The following is a 22133-nucleotide window of genomic DNA, read 5'->3' on the forward strand; positions in this document are numbered from 1 at the left end:
CGCACTTACGGACATACACACAAACAAACTGGCGTCACCCTGTCGCGCAGTTCCATGCCAGGAGCACGATTCATATTTCCCAACGACAAACAAACACATTTCGCTCGAAGTCAGCATCAAGAACACTTCAACCAACACCTTGTCAAACACATTTCGCTCGAAGTCAGCATCAAGAACACTTCAACAGACCTGCACACCGTTGAAGAACCACAGTCTCCATCTTGGGAGGCATCGGTGGCGGGGACAATTTTATTGCATGGGAGAGCGCGCGCGGAGGGTAAAAACCGTTGTGGAGATTTGAATTGCAACCGCCACTCGCGCGCCCAACCGTCCGTCCCGCGGGTACTGTTTTCCTTCCCGCCAAATGGAGACGCCACCGTTGCAACCTCAATGCAGGAGGCGCAGATGTTACCCAAGCAGAGGAACTCAAACATGCAGTTGACGCACTGCAAGTACTGTTGAAAGAATATGTTTGCGGTTACGTAACTATGCGTTGTATGTAATCACATGCACGCACACACACACACACACACATTTACACAAATATGTTGGGCGCCCATCATCCGCTCCTCTCTGGACGGAGCAATACAAGCACACCTGTTCATATCTGGAGTAAATCCACAAGTGAATTGAATGTATCACTTGATATATATTTCTAATTTACATAACAGTGACTGACCCCGTTGGTAAAGTATATGCATATCTAAAACAAGCCTAACTTCAGTTTGAACTAAGGAAAACACAATGGATTCAACAATTTTCACTTTTTTGGTGTAATATTCATAATACTTATTTAAACGCACAAACATACATAGAATTATTGAGGTGGCCACAACAAGCACCTCACCTCAAACAAATACATCAGACCTATGCATCAACTACCGACGCACTAGTTATGATTTTGAAGAAAAAATGTAGACCAGACCATCCATTCTCAATTTACGAAAAAAAAAAAAGAAAAAAAAAATTATCCTCCGCAAGAAAGCACAAGAGATGTTTATACTAGTCACAACACCCTCAACATCCCATTCGATCGTTTTTCATGTGTGACAACTGCTTATGTTAGTCGTGCCTCCCTCAACTTTTCATGCGTGTGAACATACATGTACTAAACATGGCATTCCCCTCCATGTCTGACCTTCAGGAATGGCACTGTCTGCAAGCGCCCACCTGCGCTGTGACCTTACACTCGCTGCATCGCTCACCTCTTCCTCCGCTCTGCGGTCACAGCAAGTCATCCCCCACCCCCCAACAGCCACCTACTCCCGCCCCCGTCCTCCCCCCTTCACCCCCGAACTCAGACCAGACCGCAAAGCCCGCCAAGTCATGCAGTTCTGTGGTACCCTCCACCACACCTTATGTAACGTGACGGACAACGATTTACTTATTTCTCTGTTGAAATTTGTTTCTTTTTCATTCGCGTTACAAGCACAGACACACACACATACACAAAGGGTATTATGCAGTGAATATTCAGGGGAAGTGATGAAAGTAGAGGAAATGAAGAATCCCCGAAAACAACGGTAGGAATGCGGTTCGAAAGTAACTAAGTACGCTGGACAAAAGACCATTCGATGGGGTTAACGGACGATGGAAACAAAGAACTTTCCATTAGGAAGAGGTAAAGTTCTATAATCAGCAGACTAGACAAACGGAGAGCATAATGTCAACCTTATAAGTATTCGTAGATCAGTGGGGGGGAGGGGGGAGTCGTCTGTCGCCCAAACTTAAAACAGAACATAATGGAGGCGACTGTAAGAGACCATAAGGCCTACACTAGTTAGTTCCATGCCCGTTACCACCTATCATCTTCATCCATAAATATATCTAATACTATATTAAAACAACCATTTGTTTCAGCGCTCACTACACGGTTACTAACAACAACAACAACAACACTGGAGTGATGAAGTTTGAATTTTTGGGGGCGAGTGCCGAAGAAAGGTGTGTTTATGCTTAGCAACACCCTATCAGTCGCGTTCAACAACTCGTTACGAAAACACATCCTTTCTCAATGGAAAATGAAGACAAAGCCCTGTTGTTATTACTAATAACAATAATAATGATGACAATGACGGTGCTCAATAATAAGTGGTGACCTATTCAATTGGCCAGGAGTCTACGAGTAGACGATCAAGAGAAAACAATTAACGTCCAAGTTAAAATTAAACAACTTGATATCAAACGACGGACAATTCGGAATTATTGGAAAAAAAAACATGTCTACTACATCCACCTTCACCTCTAATCCACATTTAGCCATCCGTTCGTCTCCACAAAGTGGAGTTGTGTACCAACCTGTTTCACCTTATACCTCTCTGGCACTCTCTAAATTAGCTCCTACTTCATCATCCACGTTGGTGGCGTAATCAAAAGAGTGAAGGTCTTCTATTCGCTAAGTTGTGGGTTCGAATCCCACACTCCTCTCCGATTACCAGTTGCAGTGACTGTTACCTGCCCTAACAGTCGAAGTGCAGAGGGGACGGCTTCCGCCGCAGCTAATCGCCTCCTGGCGTAAGCTCATCACCTTCACCATGTACGTTCAAATCCATGCAAGCCACATGTAGTGCTTTCCCTGCCTCATTATTCTATTCGAACGTGGGCAACTGACACACCTTTCCTTCCCGTGCCCTCCTTGTTCCTCCCTCATCCTTCCCTTTCGTCTTCCTTTTTGCTTCAGCGGCAACACTTGCTGACATGTTTTCCAAGGCATCCAGACGATATGATCGGTTCTGTTAACTGTCCCGGTAAATATGGGCACCTCACATGCATACTTTCTTCAATTTTCTGGAAGAGCATTGTTGACTGGCTTGCCAGAAGCCATGACCTGCGGCCAATTGTACATTACTTGATATGTTGATTGTATATAACTAGTATTACCGCCTTATCATGCATATGTTCTTATCTACAGGAAACTAAAATACTTGCACATAAAGCCATTTCCATTTTCCAGAAAAAAAGTGAGAGATTTTCATTTCATCTATTTCTATTTACTACGTTTATGGACTCCTTCAAAAGACGCGAATCTAACAGCGCCGTAACCTAGATCAAAATCAAATTTAACGAAGAAAGTAAATACAAGAAAAATATTAAATAAAACAAGAAGACAGAAAGTCGAACTAGTCCTGTGTAATGCTTATGTCAACATTTCCACAGCTATCCACAACGCACCCAGTGGTTCAGGCTGCCGCCAGGCGATTTTATTCAGCCAGAGGGGAAACATTCCTGCGAAGCTAAAAGGTTAACCCATTAAACTCCGATGACAAGATGTCTTGTCATTTGGTCAAATAAAACAAAAAATCATAAAACACCAAAATGTTTGATCAAACACCAGAAAAATATGACGCCAGTCCTCGCTTCGCTGCGAGCGAAGCGAGGACTGGGCGTCATATTTTTCTGGTGTTTGATCAAACATTTTGGTGTTTTATGATTTTTTGTTTTATTTGACCAAATGACAAGACATCTTGTCATCGGAGTTTAATGGGTTAAGAGTCAGAATCACTCTTGGTGCTTCAAAGTGTCAAATTAGTTATTCTGATTGAGGCCTGACCTTCCCGAAGACGTGGCACTTAGTGCCAAGTAGGTGGTCGTGTCTAAACTTTCAAAAACAGCGAGGAAAACTTTTCATACATTTTAACGGCACTCGTCTCTTAAACCTAAACTATATATCATGGTATAAATCACTAGTGTACAGTGATATCATATTAATGACCATTCTGGCTGTCACGAGTCAGGTTTGGTAATTCTTTGGCCCCCGTGCTCGATCAAAGTCGTAACAGCCAGGACACTTCTAAATCAATTATACAATTATACACGTTTAATTACAAACTGTAAATACATGGCATATCGTTTAATACATAAAGAATATCTTACGAGACTTGTTAATTTTCATTTTAAAAAATGCAAAAAACATGTACCGAGTCGTTTCTTTTCAGTGCTTGTTATACGTTATTAACATTTTGATGAAATGAACTTTTGTAAGAGCTTGCTGAAGCCTTTACACAGGATGCAAATCTTCAGTCTCACATCTTGCATTACTGTAAGCTCATTACACACACACACATACACATGAAAACAGAAATCTTCAAAATAGAGGTCTCACGTTCCTCAGTTTCAAATCACATAAAGTTTCAAATTACATAAACTTAAGACACACACCCAAATCCCTTTCTAAGCGGTCCGATTGTTTTCCTTGCATCCGACATTCAAAGCTCAATTTCTTACTCCATTCCCTGACCCAACGAAGCATCCACAACCTTCTCCAAACAATTTCGTTTTAAACCAATTTTAAGGGACACCTCCTCTCCCTTCCCTGTTTTCTTACTATCCAATCTCCCCTCCCACCAATCCACACAGGTTCTCCTGCAAAGTCTGTCACATGGGAAAGGAGAAGCCGATGGCGAATGTCAATCAACTTCTTCCTCGAGTTTCCCAGACCGAAAACACAAGACCCTACCCCTGCAGGGGGTTCCCACCCTGTCTTCCTCCCCACCCCCCCACGACTCAGGTGACACTATTTCTTAACCTCTTGTGGGATCACTTCCCACAGTGAATCAAATCGTTTGGCATCCACTAATTACATGTGCTTTTTGGACTATAGACCCCTTCTGAAGCTGCTGGGGACCCTACGGAGCCCCAGAACCCCGGAATAGGGGTCATTACTGGGGCTCGTGCCCTTCTGTAGATCTCTCCAGGAGGAAACGTGAGTTCACTGTCAGTGTTGTACTAGTGTGAGTGTGTTTCGGTCTCCGGCTAGGAGGAAGAGAGTAGTCACAGTTGGTAACATCATGAATACAGTGATCCGGAAACCGAATGCCAGCCTCTCAGACCTCTAGGTGAAAGAGTATGTGTATAGGGAGAGGTTCCTTATGGATTCTAAAAATGCGAGTCGCAGTGTGGCGACCTGTACTGTAAGCGGGCGGGGCTTGAGTAATTATTGTGCATTCCCGGAAGATTTTCTCTTGTGGGATTGGTCACGTGATGGACAGCTATTATCTTCCCCTGTGGGAGCCCAGAACTAATATATGATGTTTACGTCGGGGGGAGGAGGGGCGCCTGTTCCTATGTGGAGTTGTTCGGTATCGGGAAAAGAGGGTCGATGTCATCACTTGCACACTATATTTCTGTAAGTTGTTCAAGGGCACTGAGGGTTGGTTGTGGCCAGTGTACCGCAGGTCTTCCTGATGCGCCCTCCTGCGGGCTGGCGTTGTGAAACGTGGCGCATCGGGAGTGTGGGTTTTTAGAGATTTTGCACAAGAATTCACACTATCCACCACTATCATGTTCCGTTGCAAGTGAAGATTTTTTTTTCACTTCATTGTGTAAATGGCTTCTTAGAATTTTGGTGGGACTTGATATTATCCTCTTTGTTTTATTTTGGATTATCGTTGGGTTTAGTGCTTCTTATGAATGCTATGCTATGATCGAGCTATCGTCCGAATCCTGTGCTTTTGAGCTCGTGCAGTTTCTTGAATGCTGTCTTTATTGAGGGGGTGGTTCTTGTATGGGGAATGAAGGTCAGGTGAGCATTACAGCCCTTGTCCTTAAAAAAAAAAAAAAAAAAAAAAAAAAAAAATTCCTTACCTAAATTTTCTCCGTGACTGCTATGCGAGCACTTTTTCATACTATTGGAATTGAATCCCGACACACGAAACAAAGATGTCTTTTTTCTTTAACAAGTGAATATTACAGGAGACCTACATGTCTCTTTAATAATAAGTGGGAGATATTAAATTGTTTCCGATTTTTATGCAGTTGTGTTGTCTTTGTTTAGTACATCGTCATTGAGGCGCGCGAAATTTGAACTTCTATTTTTCTTCGTGGGTGCGCGTTTTTTGGCGCTCATTTCGAATTTGGGCGCGTTATGGCGCGGGCGCGAAAATGCGCGCCTTAAAAGACAAGCCCTGCATTATGTGTGTGTCCAGGTGTAGTGCGGCTTTCGCTTTGTGGCGCGCAACTGACACACACACACACACATATATATATGTACATGTATATGTATATATATATATATATATATATATATATATATATATATATATATATATATATATATATACACACACATACAAAAAGTATGTGTGTGTGTGCGCGTGTGTAATCCACCTGACGATATTTGGCACAGTGAGTTTCTAATCCTACAGAACCTGAGTCCCGTCCCAGCAAAGTAGTTCCGGCGGTCCACCTTCCTAACCCTGACATGAGACATCAACGCCATCGCTGGCGCCTTCGCCGCCCACACCGCTCCCTCCTTCGGCCCCTCTGCGTCATCGCGTCCTTCGCTCCGATGATGCCCTTTAATGGTTCTCTTCTGGCTAGCGCCTATCCACGGAGGGCGTGATGAAGGGATTAGTACTACAAGGCCCTGAGGTCCCCAAGTCTCGGCTAGTCATCAGAATAAGCAGCTTCAATAATTAATCAAGATCCCCTTTAAACACGTTTAAGTCTAGATAATAACTGGATAAATTCAGCTGCCGTTGGCAAAAAAGAAAATCCTTGAAGTAGCAATCAGATTTGAATGGATTGTTTTTCTTTTCTTTTTTTTCCAACACCCCTTACCTTACCTAGCACAACCTTCCATTTACGTAACTTGGGGCAACCCAAGACAGAGTACCATCTTGCGAAAGAGGTAAGCGCGTCCTTCTGAGGGTGTGTGTGTGTGTGTGTGTGTGTGTGTGTGTGTGTGTGTGTGTGTGTGTGTGTGTGTGTGTGTATATGTCATATGATTCTATTCTGCTTCATGGTGACTGGAGATTCACCTCCACTCACAGAAGAATGCCGATCACTTTCAACGTCTACTCTCCTTCCTTTCTGTCCCCCAGTTCAAATCTCTCGGTCTTCTCTAGGACTTTTGTTCGCCGCGATACTATCCCCACACGAAATACAATACTATACTCTTCTGGTACCTATTTTATTGTGTCTAGCGCCAGACGATTTCATTCAGCTCTGTCGTCGAAGTGAGGAAGACAGTTCAATTCGAACTCTTGGCAGCCTAACGTCGCTCCCGGGTCGACCTGCAAAGAGAGCGTTGCGAGTCTTTTCTTTTGTTTACAAAGAGAACCATGGATAGAAGGGCTTACCATCTCTCTTATCAGTATTTTTGCAGCGAGCGAGTACTACGAGTCCTGACCATAAATGGGATTTTTCGTTATATAATCTTACACACGATCACGTGGCCACGCGCGCACACATACGGGCGCGTTCGTGCGTACATTTCATACGCGCACACACACACACATATTATATATATATATATATATATATATATATATATATATATATATATATATATATATATATATATATATATACATTCATCAACTGTGGAGCAAAAATACTGCCACTGTATTCCCCTGCGTGTCGTAAAAAGTCTTAATGGAGCGAAGCTAAGGGACTACAGACCCCTTTCTTGTTCCATGAAAAGCCGAGACAAAAGTATCGACTTAGCACGTTGTAAGAAGAGCGAGAGAGATAATATGGCTTTAAGATTTATATATTTAACATTAAATGGTGAAAAGGGAGAGAGTGAACAGAATTGCAGTGTACACGTTCGTAGAAGGAAACCGAAATTAATTTAATGGTAAGTAAAGAAGACCACGAACCGAAACTGCAAACGAAAACGGGTTTGAAGGATGTAAACAAGCGGGGCCTTTTTCAAACGGAATGGCGGGCAGAGTCCCGGATGCACCATGCGTTGGGAGCGTTCATGATTTCAAACATAGCATCAACCACGAACGAACTACGGTAATACAAAACACGCGACACGAAGTATCTGTTCGAACTCGGTCTTATGAAAACACTAGGTAAGCACATACACACAAACACCTGCAAAAACAAGCACGTATAAACATCCAACTTTCACATCACATGGATGAGCCGCATGCGCGTGATATCAAATTGGATGTCTCATAGATACGATAGAAAAAGATATACATAAGTACAGAGAGAGAGAGAGAGAGAGAGAGAGAGAGAGAGAGAGAGAGAGAGAGAGAGAGAGAGAGAGAGAGAGAGAGAGAGAGAGAGAGAGAGAGAGAGACTGTTCATGCGCGCGCGTTTGTGTGAGAGATGAGAAGTTGCCATGTTATTGATTACAGGACATTAGTTGCCCCTGCTTCGTGTGACATTACTTGGTATGAATACCGTCCTCTCATTCTTATGATCCAGATTGTCACGATACAATGTATATACGACAAAACAACAAAGCGAAGTTGATAACAGGTCAGGGTGAGCGCTGGACAGTGCGGTGATACTATCCTGCACTGTTGCTAGGCGCCCGGCCCCCGCCCCGCCACGCTGTGCTTGGGGGGGGGGGGGTACGAGCCGAGAGGCGGGAGGTTCAATCTGCCGCGCCTCCTCTGGTCGCATCTCTTCGACAAGAAAACGCAATAGATCGTCCTTTTCCTTACCAGTTTACAAAAGTGGGTCGACTTCTCAGTTTACAAATATTCTCATGACTGTAACCAAAGAACTTAACGAAGGTGAAAAGTTAATTTGCATTGATGGGAGTAGACGCGCGTTATGTAAGGCTATGGGTGTGCGTATCCGGCGTCACGGCACGGCCTTGAAAAGCGAGGGTCAACACTGTCCTGCAATTTAAATAGTGTCCGTTGTTACGCTATTGTTCTACGTTTTTCCAGTACCAAACGCAGCCGAATAAAGTATCTGATGGATTTTGTACAGGTTTAAATAGGTCACGGCAAAGGAAGATTTTTCACTGTGCAACCAAAACACATCCTGCACCTGGCAACGAGACCCGGAGCGCCGCTAAGCTATATAGCCGGGACCAGCCAACTTACCGCTTTGTTGCTGTTATATACTGGGAGTGTGCGAACGTTGTCGAACTCGTGTCCGCTTGTACTGTCGGGTGAAATAGTTACTCACATCATTGGACGTATCTTGTTGCTGCAAGCACATTTTCTAGCCACAGACTACAGATTGCCATGACATTAGGCGAGGAAGTTGCTGAAGATCAAACCGCATCCATGCCTCAGCAGGCCAGCAGGAGAAGGACCAGGTCGTGGGCAAAGGGAGAGCCCCCTTCCCCACCTCCTCCCGTGAAAAAGGAACGCCGCAGTAGTGGAGGTGAGTGCTCAGATTCCAGTGAATGCAGAAAATAGTGGAATATGTGACATTTAATGACATATGAGAAGGTGACAGAGGAACCCAACCCGGAGCGAATTCTAACTTGTTCTCCATCCGCCCTTCATTCTGCGAAGGTCGCAGAGGCCGTCCCGCCAAAGCAGTCGAGCCAGAGCCCGCGCCGAAAGAAGAGGTAATCGAGGAGAAGAAGGAAGTCGAAGAAGTGAACGGCGTCGAAGAGAAAGAGGAAGAGAAGGCCGAAGAAACTGAAGAGAAGGCTGAGGAAGAGGGAGGCGAAGAAGAGGATGGAGATGCAGAAGAGGCAGAGGCGGAGGAAGAAGAGGACGACGAAGAGAAGAAGGATGACGAGTGAAGTGTGTGGGGGGGGAGGGTTGCTTGAAGGTTAAACGAAAGATTATGAAGGACCACCAAAGTACGAAAGGGTTAGGTTAAGGGAGGGGTTGTACATTTGTCAACGTTTTACACAACGTTCAAGTACAAATTTATTATTCTAAAGCTATGTAAGTAATAATTCAAAACAATCTCTCCGTGTCCATAGTTTTTCCCCATCGTCGGCCCCGGTGGATCATGGGACCTTTTCCCGCCAACGGCAGGCAGGCGGCGTCGTTGTTTTAGAACTCGAAATATTCAGTTTGACGTAATGTGTTAGTTATTTCAGTATACATGTTATAGTTAATACAGGATAAATGTGTTCATTGCTTTGCACATTTCTCGGATAACCTTTCAGCTTTGGGTTGACGTTTCACAACTGATCTTATATGAAGATCATTATCGTTTACCGTAAAATTTTTCATGTTAGATATTTCATTCATCCCACACACAGATCTCAATGCAGGTTTCATTTTTTTTTCTTTGAATCTAAATAAGTAACACTTTATTGTCAAAAGGCGAATGTGCCTTGTGACTTTTTCAAGTGTGCAATATTAGTACTGGATTCACCCTCATGTCATATCATAAAGTGTATATTATTTTTTGTATACAATATAGTTTTTTCCTTTGTATGTTTTACGCACGCTCAAATAAAAGCCATTACCCCATTGTATCCGTTATTTTACCCAGCCACGTTTGTAAAATCTTAATATTTCATGACTTAAGTGCAAATGAAAATGGCTGTTTAATTTTTCCCGCCAAGATAGTGCAGCGGTCTAGCAGGGTGAGTGTGAGGTGGAAGCGGTGCAACCATTGTCATGCAGGTAAGTTAATCCTAAGTGATATCAGTTGTGTTTTCAAGAGCCACTGAAACTTGATTGGATCAGAGACCATTTCGATTCTCGTGTTTATTGATGACCTGGATATTGTAGGTCACTGCGGACACCTTACTTATCATCCCATTGATGAGAATCGTGGGATTAAGTTCTGTGTCGACTATTGCAAAACTACTTGTACCCACTCGCTGATTCAGTTAAGACAAGCGTGATAATCCATGGAATGTTATATAATTGAAGGACTAATAATCAGTGACAGTATATTCAACAGAAACCCACATTCCTCAAGCGATTAACATGCGCTGTAACGTAGTTGCTGGATTGAGATCTCGGGGTGTTGCTGTGTAATTAAAAATTAGATTCTGAAGTGTCTCAAATCGTGACTAAGTGAATGTGCGAGATTTTGCGCGCGGATTCTTGCTGCCGGATTTCAGTCACCTATTTACGTGGTTTAACAGTGACAATAGTTTTAACGTGAGAGTAATCTAGTAATGCATTGTTATTCCTATACACCACCAAACTCAAATGAACGCAGTGGTTTGAATTCGAATACTAGACTTCATTCTTTTGCTAAACCCCCCCCCTCCGCCCCCACCCTACACTACAGTGCCCGAGGGCTCTCGAATGAAATTTGGTTATACAAGACCGAAGATTGCAAACTGAACTTTCACGCCAGTGTCGAGTGGTAGTGGACGGGAAGAGAGAATGGGGATTGGGGGGGGGGGGATAGGAACGTTGACAGACATTCACTTCTCAACGTTGTCGGTATTGATCCTGCCTGTTTTAGACTCCCATTGCGGAGGTGCAGCTGCGCGGAGGTTGCCTCGAGGACTTCTGATCAAACGGCGCGCTTGACTGACATCGACTTTGTTCTTTCATTTTACCCTTTACCCGGACAGCCGGGTAAAATAGCAGTCACTAGCCATTGCCATGGCAGAGCCTTTGCTTTCGTGGATGACTGACTAACCCAAAGTGCGGAGTAAAGTAATTTCCATAACGAATATCTCGAGTTCAAGTGATAAGAAACCCGCAGCACTTCGGTCCTTGAGCACTGCCAAAAATTCCTCTAGGGAGAAATACATGGTTTATATGTGTTGTATTATTGTGAGGCTATTTCTATATCATCAGTTTATGGTAATAAGAGGAAAGCAAACGCCGATTGTTAGATCTCCTTTGGTGAAAAAAATTGTAGCTTCACCCCCAGACGAAAGTGAGGATTTTTACGGGTTTCGAAGATGGGCGGCAGGGAGGCTATTGTCTCCGACGTCCATCTCTCAGGAAATAGTGCGGGTACGCGTCCTTTGTACCTGCACTGAAATGTAAAAACTTATACTTTTACGACAAATTGTACATGCCAAGCATTCTCAAGGGCCACTGATACTAGTTATAGTGGGAATTTACCAAAAATTTTACTTAGTAGGACGTAGAATTAACCTAGTAGATAGAAACATTCTGGCCAACTTCCCGCCAAAGCGACTGAATGTAGCACGGTTAGAAGTTTAAAAAAGTAAACACGCAATCAAAATCTGTAATATCGGTCAACTGGTTACTTTTCCTTTTTTCATTTGAAACAAAATAGGGTGTTTGTTTAATTTTCTTACACAACCGACGTTATTACAATCCGAAGGATTTTTGAATGGTTTATCAGTTTGGCCTGTAAACTGCAATTAAAAGATCTAGTCTGACGGATGATTTCAACGGTCCACCAACTCAAGCGTCGTCGGGCTGCGATTTGAAGCAAGCATACGTTACGCAAGGCCGCAGCTCCGCGCGCGTTGCAGTTACATAAGCCCAGGACGGTAACGACGCACACCAACAGAGAACTCGAACTCGCCTGAAATTATATCACTGTTTTAGCCGTTCTTCACCATCCGCTACCCATCATGTATCTACGTTCGATCTCTTTCGTTCCGCTTCCGTTCACACGGCCGTGCCCTACTCAACCGTTCTTTGTTTCCTCCCCTACACATACACAAATTCTCCCCTTCTCTCCTTCCCCGTGCCAAGCTGTTTTTTACCACCCAAGCAACAAAATCCGGGAAGGGCACGCGCCGGAACAGGGGGGGATTTGACTGCGAGTCATCGACGCGTCGATGGACATAATGGAATCATCGGGGGATCAACACACGGCGACCAAGAGGGGGAAACTATTGTGGAAATCTGGTTGTGGAAATAATTGTGTCGCGGGCCGCATGGTCAATGTCTGCACTTTTACTTTAATTTTTGTTAATGTTTTATCGTTCAATTAAGTTATGAATGGACAACGTATCAAAAGTGGTTGTAAAAAACGAGGGTCGGAGAAAGATTGCTGCCGCAACTTAGAAAGTCAATCCTTTCCTTACTGGATGACACTTTTCTTTTATTCCGTCTGCCGCCAGGCAATTCTATTCATCTCTGTGTAACCCCAACGGTAGCAATGGAGATTATAGCCTATCTCCATGATCCACTTCCGTACTGAGTGACAGTTTACCTTCTACTCTCCCTGCCGCAAAAAAAAAAAAAAAAAAAAAAAAAAAAAAATATATATATATATATATATATATATATATATATATATATATATATATGAATGAAATGAAAATAAATGAATAAAATAAAATCAGTAGTACCACCCCTCGGAGGCTAAGTTGTGAATAGGTAAGTATACATCAATGAGTGTACAGAATGGCAGTGGGAGGTGTCATTTGAAATAAGGTCTAATTATAGATTACAAATTATACGTGCCACTAAAAAATTCTGACGAAATCCACGAATATAAAAAATACATAATGGAAATAGAAATAAAACGTACAATAAACATACACACACACACACACACACACACACATATATATATAAATATATAATTAATTCTACGGGTCTGGCGAATGACCAAAAATTAAGACACGAAGAGAATCTCTCATGGTAGACAAGAACAGGTATACCTTGTAACCTGCTGCAAATCCAATTGTAACTTTCTTTGGTTGCTCAACGCACACCTGGGGCCCCTAGGATCCCGAAGCCTCGGCCAGGAGCGACCGACCCCACTCCTACCCCTACCACCACCACCATATACTACCGTCGCTACACAAAGAGGTGATTAATTATACATGTATAACTATTTACAAGTGGCTCTGTTAGATGCAGCAGGCCAACCGACCTTACGGTACCGACCTACATATTGGACATGACAGTGTCATCACACCTGATCCAACTCCGTCAAAAAAAATCGAAAAAATAAATAAACAAATGAATAAATATATCAAAATAAGAACGAGTTAAGACATCTGGAACAGTGGTGAAATCACACATACAGTATATTAGTAGACTACAATTACAGTTGATACTTAGTTTTCGTAAAAAAATAAATAAAGTATAATATAAAGTAAAATAAAAACTTACCTGTGCTTGACAAAACATGCAGGTTTCTTTCGTAAAATTTGATTACAATTGATGGACAACAAGGGTGTTATGTAACGCATCATACCAAAACAAAACGACGGACATTACGTCACATGGTCATCATGACATTTTCTATGTCGACAATCACAAAATACGAAAAGGTGGGCGACGATACATTAAATATCTTGTGCTATATTCAATAAAGAGTAACTTAAAGCATACGTAACTTTAACAGGTGTGGGTCTGGTCGCTCCGATGCTCTGGAACCTTGCCAACAACTCTTCAGTTTCCAAGAAGTGTCCTGGAAAGATAGTTGAGGAGAGTGTTTAGTTGTGTCTCTTCCTTCACGCACCGTGTCAAACAGATAATGTCAATGAAGTCAAGGAGTTGTTTACCTTCCCTCTCTCTATTTAAGTACTGTGACAACTTAAGTCACCCGAGGAGAAGGAATAGAGAGAGATTACTCTCTACAAACTCCTCTGCATTTCTACTTTCATATTACTGAAGCATAATGAATATATCCCTTGTACATATTCTAAGGGGAGAGAGTAGGGGAATATCAAATTTTGTTGGTGGAAGAGAAAGAGGAAAAGGACAGAAGGTAGGGAGGTGCTTAGAGTAAATTGCTTAATTGGGAAAGAAAAGGAGGAGTGCAAGAAGAAGCTGAGAGAGGAGTGGGAGGGAGTGAAGGATAGAGTAGAGCTATTTGTTGGGGAGGAATGGGGATGGTTCAAGTAGAGTCACAAGGTGAGCAAAGTTGGTGTGTGGAACAGGGAGGAAACAGAAGGAGGGTAGCGAGTGGTGGGATGAGGAAGCAAAGAAGGTCGTAGAAGAGAAGAAGCGAGCTTTCACAGATTGGTTACAAAACAGGACGAGAGAATCCCATGAGAGGTACAGAGAAAAGAGAAGAGAAGTAAAGCTTAAAATAAAGGAAGCAAAGAGGAGAGCAGAAGTAAATTGGCGTAAGGGTACTAGAGAAATTTTTGAATGTAATAAAAAGATGATTTGGAAGGAAATTAAGAGGAAGAGGAGGGGAATCAAGTAGAAGAAAATGTAAAAGGTGCAGATGGAGAGATGATAGTGGAAAAGACAGCAGTAAGAGGAAGATGGGCAGAGTATTCTAGGGAGTTGCTAAATGTGAAGGAGGATGGGGAGGGAAAGATAGTTGCAGTGGAAAGTGCTAAGAAAATGACAGTGTTGAATGAGGAAATTGGAGGAGAAATAAAGATGAGGTGAAAGCAGTTATTAAAATGATAAGGGCAGGTAAATCACCTGGGTTGGATGGGTGTCATACGGAGTGTCTAAAAAAAGGAAGGTACAGTGATGGTGAACTGGCTGGTGAGGTTGTTTAATGTTAGTCTAAAAGAGGGTAGAGCGCCGGAGGACTGGAGGAGTGCCTGTTTAGTTTCACTTTACATGGGAAAAGGGGACAAATGTGAGTGCAGTAGTTTCAGAGTGATCAGTTTATTGAATGTAGTTAGAAAGGTTTATGGGAGGGTTTTGATTGAGAGGATTAGGAGAGGAACAGAGGGAGTAATTGGTGAGGAACAGTGTGGGTTTAGGAAAGGTAGGGGTTGCGTGGATCAGATTTTTGTGATAAGGCAGATATGTGAAAAAGCTTTAGAAAAAGGTAAGGATTTTTTGGGGGCCTTTATGGATTTGGAAAAGGCTTATGACAGGGTAGACAAGAAGGCACTGTGGGAAGTATTGCAGATATATGGGATAGGAGGAAAACTGTTAAGAGTAGTAAAGAGTATTTATGAGAGTAGTAGAGCTTGTGTTAGGATTAGAATTGGAGAGAGTGGTTTGAGGTAAAGGTGGGACTTCGACATGGATGTGTTATGTCGTCCTGGCTGTTCAATTTATACATGGATGGGGTGGTGCAAGAAGTAAACGCAAGGGTAATGGGTCGGGGATTGGAGATGGTTAAAGAAAATGGGGATAAAATGGGAGATAAACCAGTTGTTGTTTGCTGACGACACTGCCCTTGTGGCAGGATCAGAGGAGGGATTGAGGAAGTTAGTGATAGTGTTTGGGAAGGTGTACGAAAGAAGTAAGTTGAAGATAAATGTGGGGAAAAATAAGGAGATGAGATTTATAAGGGGAAAACGTGGGAGCAAATTGGGTGTACGTATTAAGGGAGAGATATTGGAGGAAATGGATAGCTTTAGATACTTGGATGCGAATGTGGCGGGAAAGGGTCGAGGAGTGAAAGTGGAGGTAGAATGTAGATTGAGAGAAGCAAATCTCTTGGGGGGGTTAAAAAGTGTAATGAGAAATTGACATTTGGGAATATATGTTAAGAAGAGATTGTATGGAGTGATTGTGCCGACAGCATTGTATGGGGCAGAAACATGGAACATGAGAAGGGGAGAGAGGAGTTTAAATGTGTTTGAGATGAAATTCCTGAGAAGTATGGTAGGGGTTACTAGGCTGGATAGTGAGAGAAAAGTGGAGGCGAGGAGGAGAATGGGGGTGGAAAGGGAGTTGGGAGATAGGGTTGATGAAAGAGTATTGGGATGGTTTGGACACATGGAAAGAATGGGTGAAGAAAAATTAGTAAAAGAGGTGTGAAAGGTAGAGGTGGATGGAGTGAACATGAGGGGGTGACCAAGGATGAGATGGATAGATGGTGTAAAAGGGGCACTGGGAAGAAAGTGAGGAAACAGAAGACAGGGGTGAATGGATAATGGTTGTGTATGGATGATGCGGTGATGCATGGGAGTGGGTGGAGGATGGGGTGGGTAAGGGAATATGTGTGAATATTTTGACTCAGCTCGAAGAGAGTTCTCCCTGTCTTCTCTTTTTCTGCACGAGGGGACGGTGAGGAGGGGGGTTGCCAATTAAATGAAGCGGCCTTGCTGTGGATGTGCTGTGTCTTACTGCATTGCTTGTGACCCAGGGCAGTGGGCGAGACGCAGGGATGTCCTGTCATCCAGGAGGAGCCAAGGTAAGAGGGGGTAGAGGGTGAATGGGAGTGGAGTATGTGGGGATGGAATGGGTGGGAGTGGATTTTATGTCCCCCCCCTTTTTTTTTGTGCTACCTTCCTTGTAAAGTTGAAAAAGCTGAAAAAAACCCATTGGTGTGTGTATGCGTATACGTGTATATATATATATATCTATATCTATATATATATATATCTATATCTATATATAAGTATGTGTGTATGTACGTGTAGAGCGAAAGGAGAATGTGGACAAGAAGCGGTCGGATTTTGAAAAAAAAAACGCGATATGACGTCACGCGAAGGCGGTCAAAAGTTTACCTTGGTTCAGAGCATTTTTTTTTTTTTGAACGAACGAAATTCTCAAAATAATTACGATCATAAAAATGGAGGAGAAGGCCCAACCAACCGCCAAAGTTAAAAGTGACGTCTTTCCCAGTCGTTAAGTGCCTCCTGCCGTGAGCTCCTCGCCAGTACGGGTACAGAAAAACGACAAGTCATAAGGAAAGCGGGTGGTACACTCAAGGCGTCCTAGCGCACTCAGGAGAGATCAATGTGCTAAGCCAGACAAAGAATCTTATGTAAGTAAAACTTCTTAAACCTTATATAACCTGATGACCAGTCTATGAACAAGACACGCACAAAGAGAGAGAGAGAATATTAGGCCACCAAAGATAGGAGAAAAATAACACAAGAAAAACAATACATACAGACAGGAATAGAACCACTTGCAGTCACGAAAAAATAAACGCAGATATGTCGTCTGTGAAATGTGCAATTACAACAGAACAGGGAACAGAGCCTTTCCGTTGTAGGACGGGCATTGGGGCATCCCCAGTCCCCGCACTCCGAGTCGCCTTTCACGACAAGCAAGGGAACACGGTGGCAGCATTCTTATCCATCCACCCAGAATAATAGAACAATGAATTATTTTATCTGCCGGAAGGGGGGGGGGCAAGACTAGGGGTGGGCAACCCTTGGCACGCGTGCAAATCCTGGTATCCCAACGACTTTTCCGGCACGCGAAACAGAACTCACATACAAAAAAATAATGATAAACAAATAAATAAGAATAAATAAAAATAAAATAAAATATAACTTTTGTACGACTATTGGAGGCCCTATAATTGTACTCCGTTGGCACGCGAGGAAATTTCATATCTAGGATTTGGCTGATTTTGGAAGCCACATTTAAAAAGGATTTCAAAGGATTTACAAAGGATTACAAAGGCAGAGCATGCTGAGAGGACACCTTTTGGTCCATAACTAGGTCGGATGCGAAAAAAATATATGATAAAAAAATAGATAAAATAAAAATTATAACAATATAAATAATAATAAATAAAATACATAAATAATACATAGGTATAGTTAAATGATAAACAAACGGGTAAATAGTAAATAATAATAAACGGACAAATAATAATAAATGGAAATCAAACAAATAATAGACAAATAATAACAATCAAACAATATTAAATGAGTCATTACAGCATCTTGCTTAAATGTTTATCTAAACAAATCTTAAAGCTTCGAACTGAACTACATTGCACTGCCTCTGCAGGAAGTTTAATCCATTCATTAACTACACGGCTGGCGAAGTTGTTTCTACCCACTTCCAAATTAAATCTATTTCCTGACAGTTTGAGACCATTATTTCTTGTCGGATTCCCATTCAGTGTAAGAATTTTGTCACTTTGGATGTCACCTCTGAGTCTACGCTTTTTTAGGGAAAACATGATTCATATGTTTTAGTCGATTTTCGTATGATTTATTTTTTATATTTGGAGTAAGTTTTGTGGCTCTCCTTTGTACTTTTTCCAATTTGTCAATGTCTTTAATGAGATTCGGTGACCATACAGAAACAGCATATTCCAAATGTGGACGAACTAACGATTTGTATAGCTTGTTAATGAGAGATGAGCTTTTGAAGTCAAAAGATCGCGCGATCAGTCCTAGAATCTTATTTGCTTTCTCAGAGGCTGAAATACACTGCTTAGATGATTTGAGATCGTTACTGATAATTACCCCCTAGATCTTCTCGCTATCCACTTTTGTTAACGAATTTCCAAATAACTTGTGATCGTACTTACTGTTATTTTTACCTATGTGCATAACCTTGCATTACTTGTGTTAGATTTCATTAGCCACTTTTCAGACCATTGCTGTAATTTATCTATATCTTCTTGAATATCTAACTGATTTAAGTGATCATTTGGTATTCCGCACAATTTCGTATCATCGGCAAATTTGGAGACAGTAGATTTTAGTCCGTGGTCTATATCATTTATATATACTATGAATAGAAGTGGCCCAAGAACGGAACCCTGAGGAACTCCACTCGTAACATTTTTCCATGTAGAAGTTTTGCCATTTAAAACAACTCTGTTTTCGATCATTCAACCAATTTCTAGTCCAACTTAATAGGCTGCCACTTACTCCGTGTGAAGCAAATTTAGTAAGTAGTCTTTCGTGGGGGACGGTGTCAAAAGCCTTTGCAAAGTCTAAATATATTAAATCAATTTTGTTTCTTTTGTCATAACTCGAGATGACTGTGTTGTAGAATTCGAGTAAATTAGTCACGCAAAAACGTTTCCGTCTGAATCCATGTTGGCTATCATTTATCAAACAATTACTTTCTAAATGATGTTCGATAGCATCTCTGATGATAGTTTCCATAATTTTTCCTACGAATAAAGTCAAGCTTATAGGCCTGTAGTTATTTGGTTTCTTTTTGTCACCTTTTTTGAATATGGGAGTAACGTTAGCTAGCTTCCATTCTCTTGGAACATCTCCGGATATGATGGATTTTTTTTTAATAATTTCTAATGGAACAACAATCTCATTTTTCATTTCCTTTAAGATTCTTGGATGCCAACCTTCAGGCCCTGAGGGTAATGTTGCAATATGAAGCGAGTAGTATCAAGCATGCGCAAACGCAAGCACAAACGTACTTCGCACATTAACATTTTTTAAATGTTTTGAGACTATCTATCACTTGGCGATTTTATCCAACCCCGCCTCTGAAACACGTGTTAATATCAGTTATATAGATACACATATATGTACACACAAACATGCATGCACATGCACGCACATATCCTGTAAGACCACATAGACGGGACACTACGAGCGAAGCTATTATCATGTAGTTCAACTAGATAAACACATGCACACAAACATATGTGCGAAAAAACACGTGCACACTGTACACCAACACCTGTCTAACAACAGATTGAGAATACAACACGAAAACACGAGTGCACATACAGTAAGCGCACACACAAACGTATGCACACTTTATAATAATGTATCAGAACAGAGGGGTAAGAGAAGCAGAAAAGAGGATTTGAAGTGCATGGGGGTGAGGGTGAGGGGGGGGGAACGGATACTTAAGTAAGATAAAGACCCCAAGAAAGGGACGAGACCTGGAAATGCACAGGGACTCTGGAGTACGCAGAGAAAACGAAACTTTTAATCGCCTTTGGTTGCTGCCGGGAACTTGTTATTCGCGTACTTTGGTGTCGCTCACCTTTTACGCGGGCCTCGGGGTTGCAAAGCCTGTTCCCTCTTTCTCATTTCCAGTTCTTTTCTGTGTCCGGATTAAGCCATCGTGCAGGTGAGCTACAGAGGCTGATCCCCAGAACAGTGTTTCTCAACCTGTCGAGCTTTGTGGACCTCTTATAGCGACTTGTATTTCCAGGGGACCCCTAGATATGAGATTAGATAGGATAGTCACTTTTACTAAGCATTTAGTGATAGAAATATTATACAAATCATAGTCGCATTCTGAGAAACACAACTAGCCAGGGAAAAACTAGAAAAAAGGAATCTCGATTGACACATTGTGTAAACATTAATAAATAATAATAATGATGATAATAAAATGAGCCATGACAGGATTAACGGTAATATGTTGAATTCACCGTCCTGCGACCCCTTAAGGGTACGCGGAATCTTGGTTGAGAAACATTGCCCTAGAACAAAGTTTGCCAAACTTTTTTTCAGGCGACTCCAATATGATCCTCATGATATGACTGCGATTCCACTGATCTATTTGTATACGTGTTAATATATATGATTATTGTATTGAATTCATATAATAATAATAATAATAATAATAATAAAAGTCTTTGTGACCCCAGGAAAAACGCTTGGCGACTCTACGCGATGTCGCCACCCCAGAGTTGGGAAACGGTGCCCTAGTGGACAGACCAAGGGTCCTGCAGCTGGCACTCAAGACTAAATACGTTCCTTACACTCCTATGCTCAGTCTCTTTGCTATCGGAGACCTTCACTGTGATCTCTGAGCACGAGTCCTGAAGGTAGCCTATAGCTCTAGCGAAAGCACCTCCTGGCCCCACCAAACCCCAACAGTGATGAAGTCTTTCATCTTACCCTCCCCCCTCGGCCTCCCTCTTCTTTGCTTTCACCAACCTCTCACCTCTGACTTTTACTTTTTGTATCTATAATTACCTCCGTTGCCACGTTTGTAAGAAGAAACATGATACAAGCTGACCATCGAATTTTACCAAATTGCATTTTGTTTCACGGGGACCACTTTTTCTTTTTTTTTTTTTTACGATGACCTGTTCTTTTCATGTTGACGCTATTGCGTCATGAAGGTGGTAGAGGATGGATTTAAGGAGGGCAGCAGAAACGGATATTCTCCCTTTATTAGGGACGATATGTTTTAACGTCACAAACCCTATCGGAAGGCTGGGACGGTGTCCCTCACAAAGGTCTTTGTACCGTGGAACTTATGAACCATGCCTTTGGTTCAACTTCGCCGGTGGCAGGATTCGAACCGCCATCCCCTCGACCTTCGCCGCAAGTAACGACGCCCTAACCCGCTCAGCACAAAAGGAATTAAAAGTGATCAACATTCCTTTTGACAGTCTCTAATCATAAATGGCTGCGCGATTTTTGTCCGTAAGGATGCGTGACTTAAGTCCCCAAAAACACTGAACAATCAATACCCCACAATGAGCACTGGGGTCACGTTAAGTATATGGCAATATCACTTGATTGAATGATATAAGGCTTAAATCAATCATTTATTAAACTGCATTCGTACGCCCAACTTTTGAAAGCCTGATTTTTTTTTAACTTCCCACGGAGGTCACTGAGGCTATACTGGTCACGGTTAACAACACATACACACACACACACACACACACACACGTGTTGCCATGACACTGGAACTCGTTGGAGAAATCTGCGTAATTTGTTTATTTTCTGACCTCCTCTTCCTGCTGCTGCTGCTGTCTAGACGGACACTCCGTGTCCCTTCAGCCTCCGACCTCTCAGCTTTAAGTCCATCACCCTTTGTTTGCTCTTCCTCCCCTTTTTCACTACTCCATTCATTGCAGATGCCAACCATCACTGCCCATCCGGGTGATCCAATGGAAGGAGAGAGAGAGAGAGAGAGAGAGAGAGAGAGAGAGAGAGAGAGAGAGAGAGAGAGAGAGAGAGAGGGAGAGGGAGCGATAGAGAAAAGTGG

General features: G+C 42.3%; 1 protein-coding gene across 1 annotated transcript; it reads left to right on the forward strand.

Annotated features, from left to right (window-relative positions):
• The first annotated feature begins 8783 nt into the window (after window positions 1–8783).
• LOC143033943 (uncharacterized) lies at window positions 8784–10141 on the forward strand. The gene is made up of 2 exons (XM_076199633.1): window positions 8784–9081; window positions 9216–10141. Exons 1-2 carry the CDS (start codon window positions 8940–8942, stop codon window positions 9449–9451), a joined length of 378 nt encoding a protein of 125 aa, XP_076055748.1. The 5' UTR covers window positions 8784–8939; the 3' UTR covers window positions 9452–10141.
• Window positions 10142–22133: the final 11992 nt, after the last annotated feature.

Source organism: Oratosquilla oratoria, chromosome 16, assembly GCF_046742065.1.
Source record: "Oratosquilla oratoria isolate Oo_2021 chromosome 16, ASM4674206v1, whole genome shotgun sequence".
NCBI lineage: Eukaryota > Metazoa > Arthropoda > Malacostraca > Stomatopoda > Squillidae > Oratosquilla > Oratosquilla oratoria.

Bases quoted from the DNA above. Each gene is read 5' to 3' on its own strand.
- LOC143033943 (XM_076199633.1), top strand. From the start codon at position 8,940: ATGACATTAGGCGAGGAAGTTGCTGAAGATCAAACCGCATCCATGCCT. The intron at 9,082-9,215 runs GTGAGTGCTCAG...CATTCTGCGAAG, and splicing joins GGAACGCCGCAGTAGTGGAG to GTCGCAGAGGCCGTCCCGCC.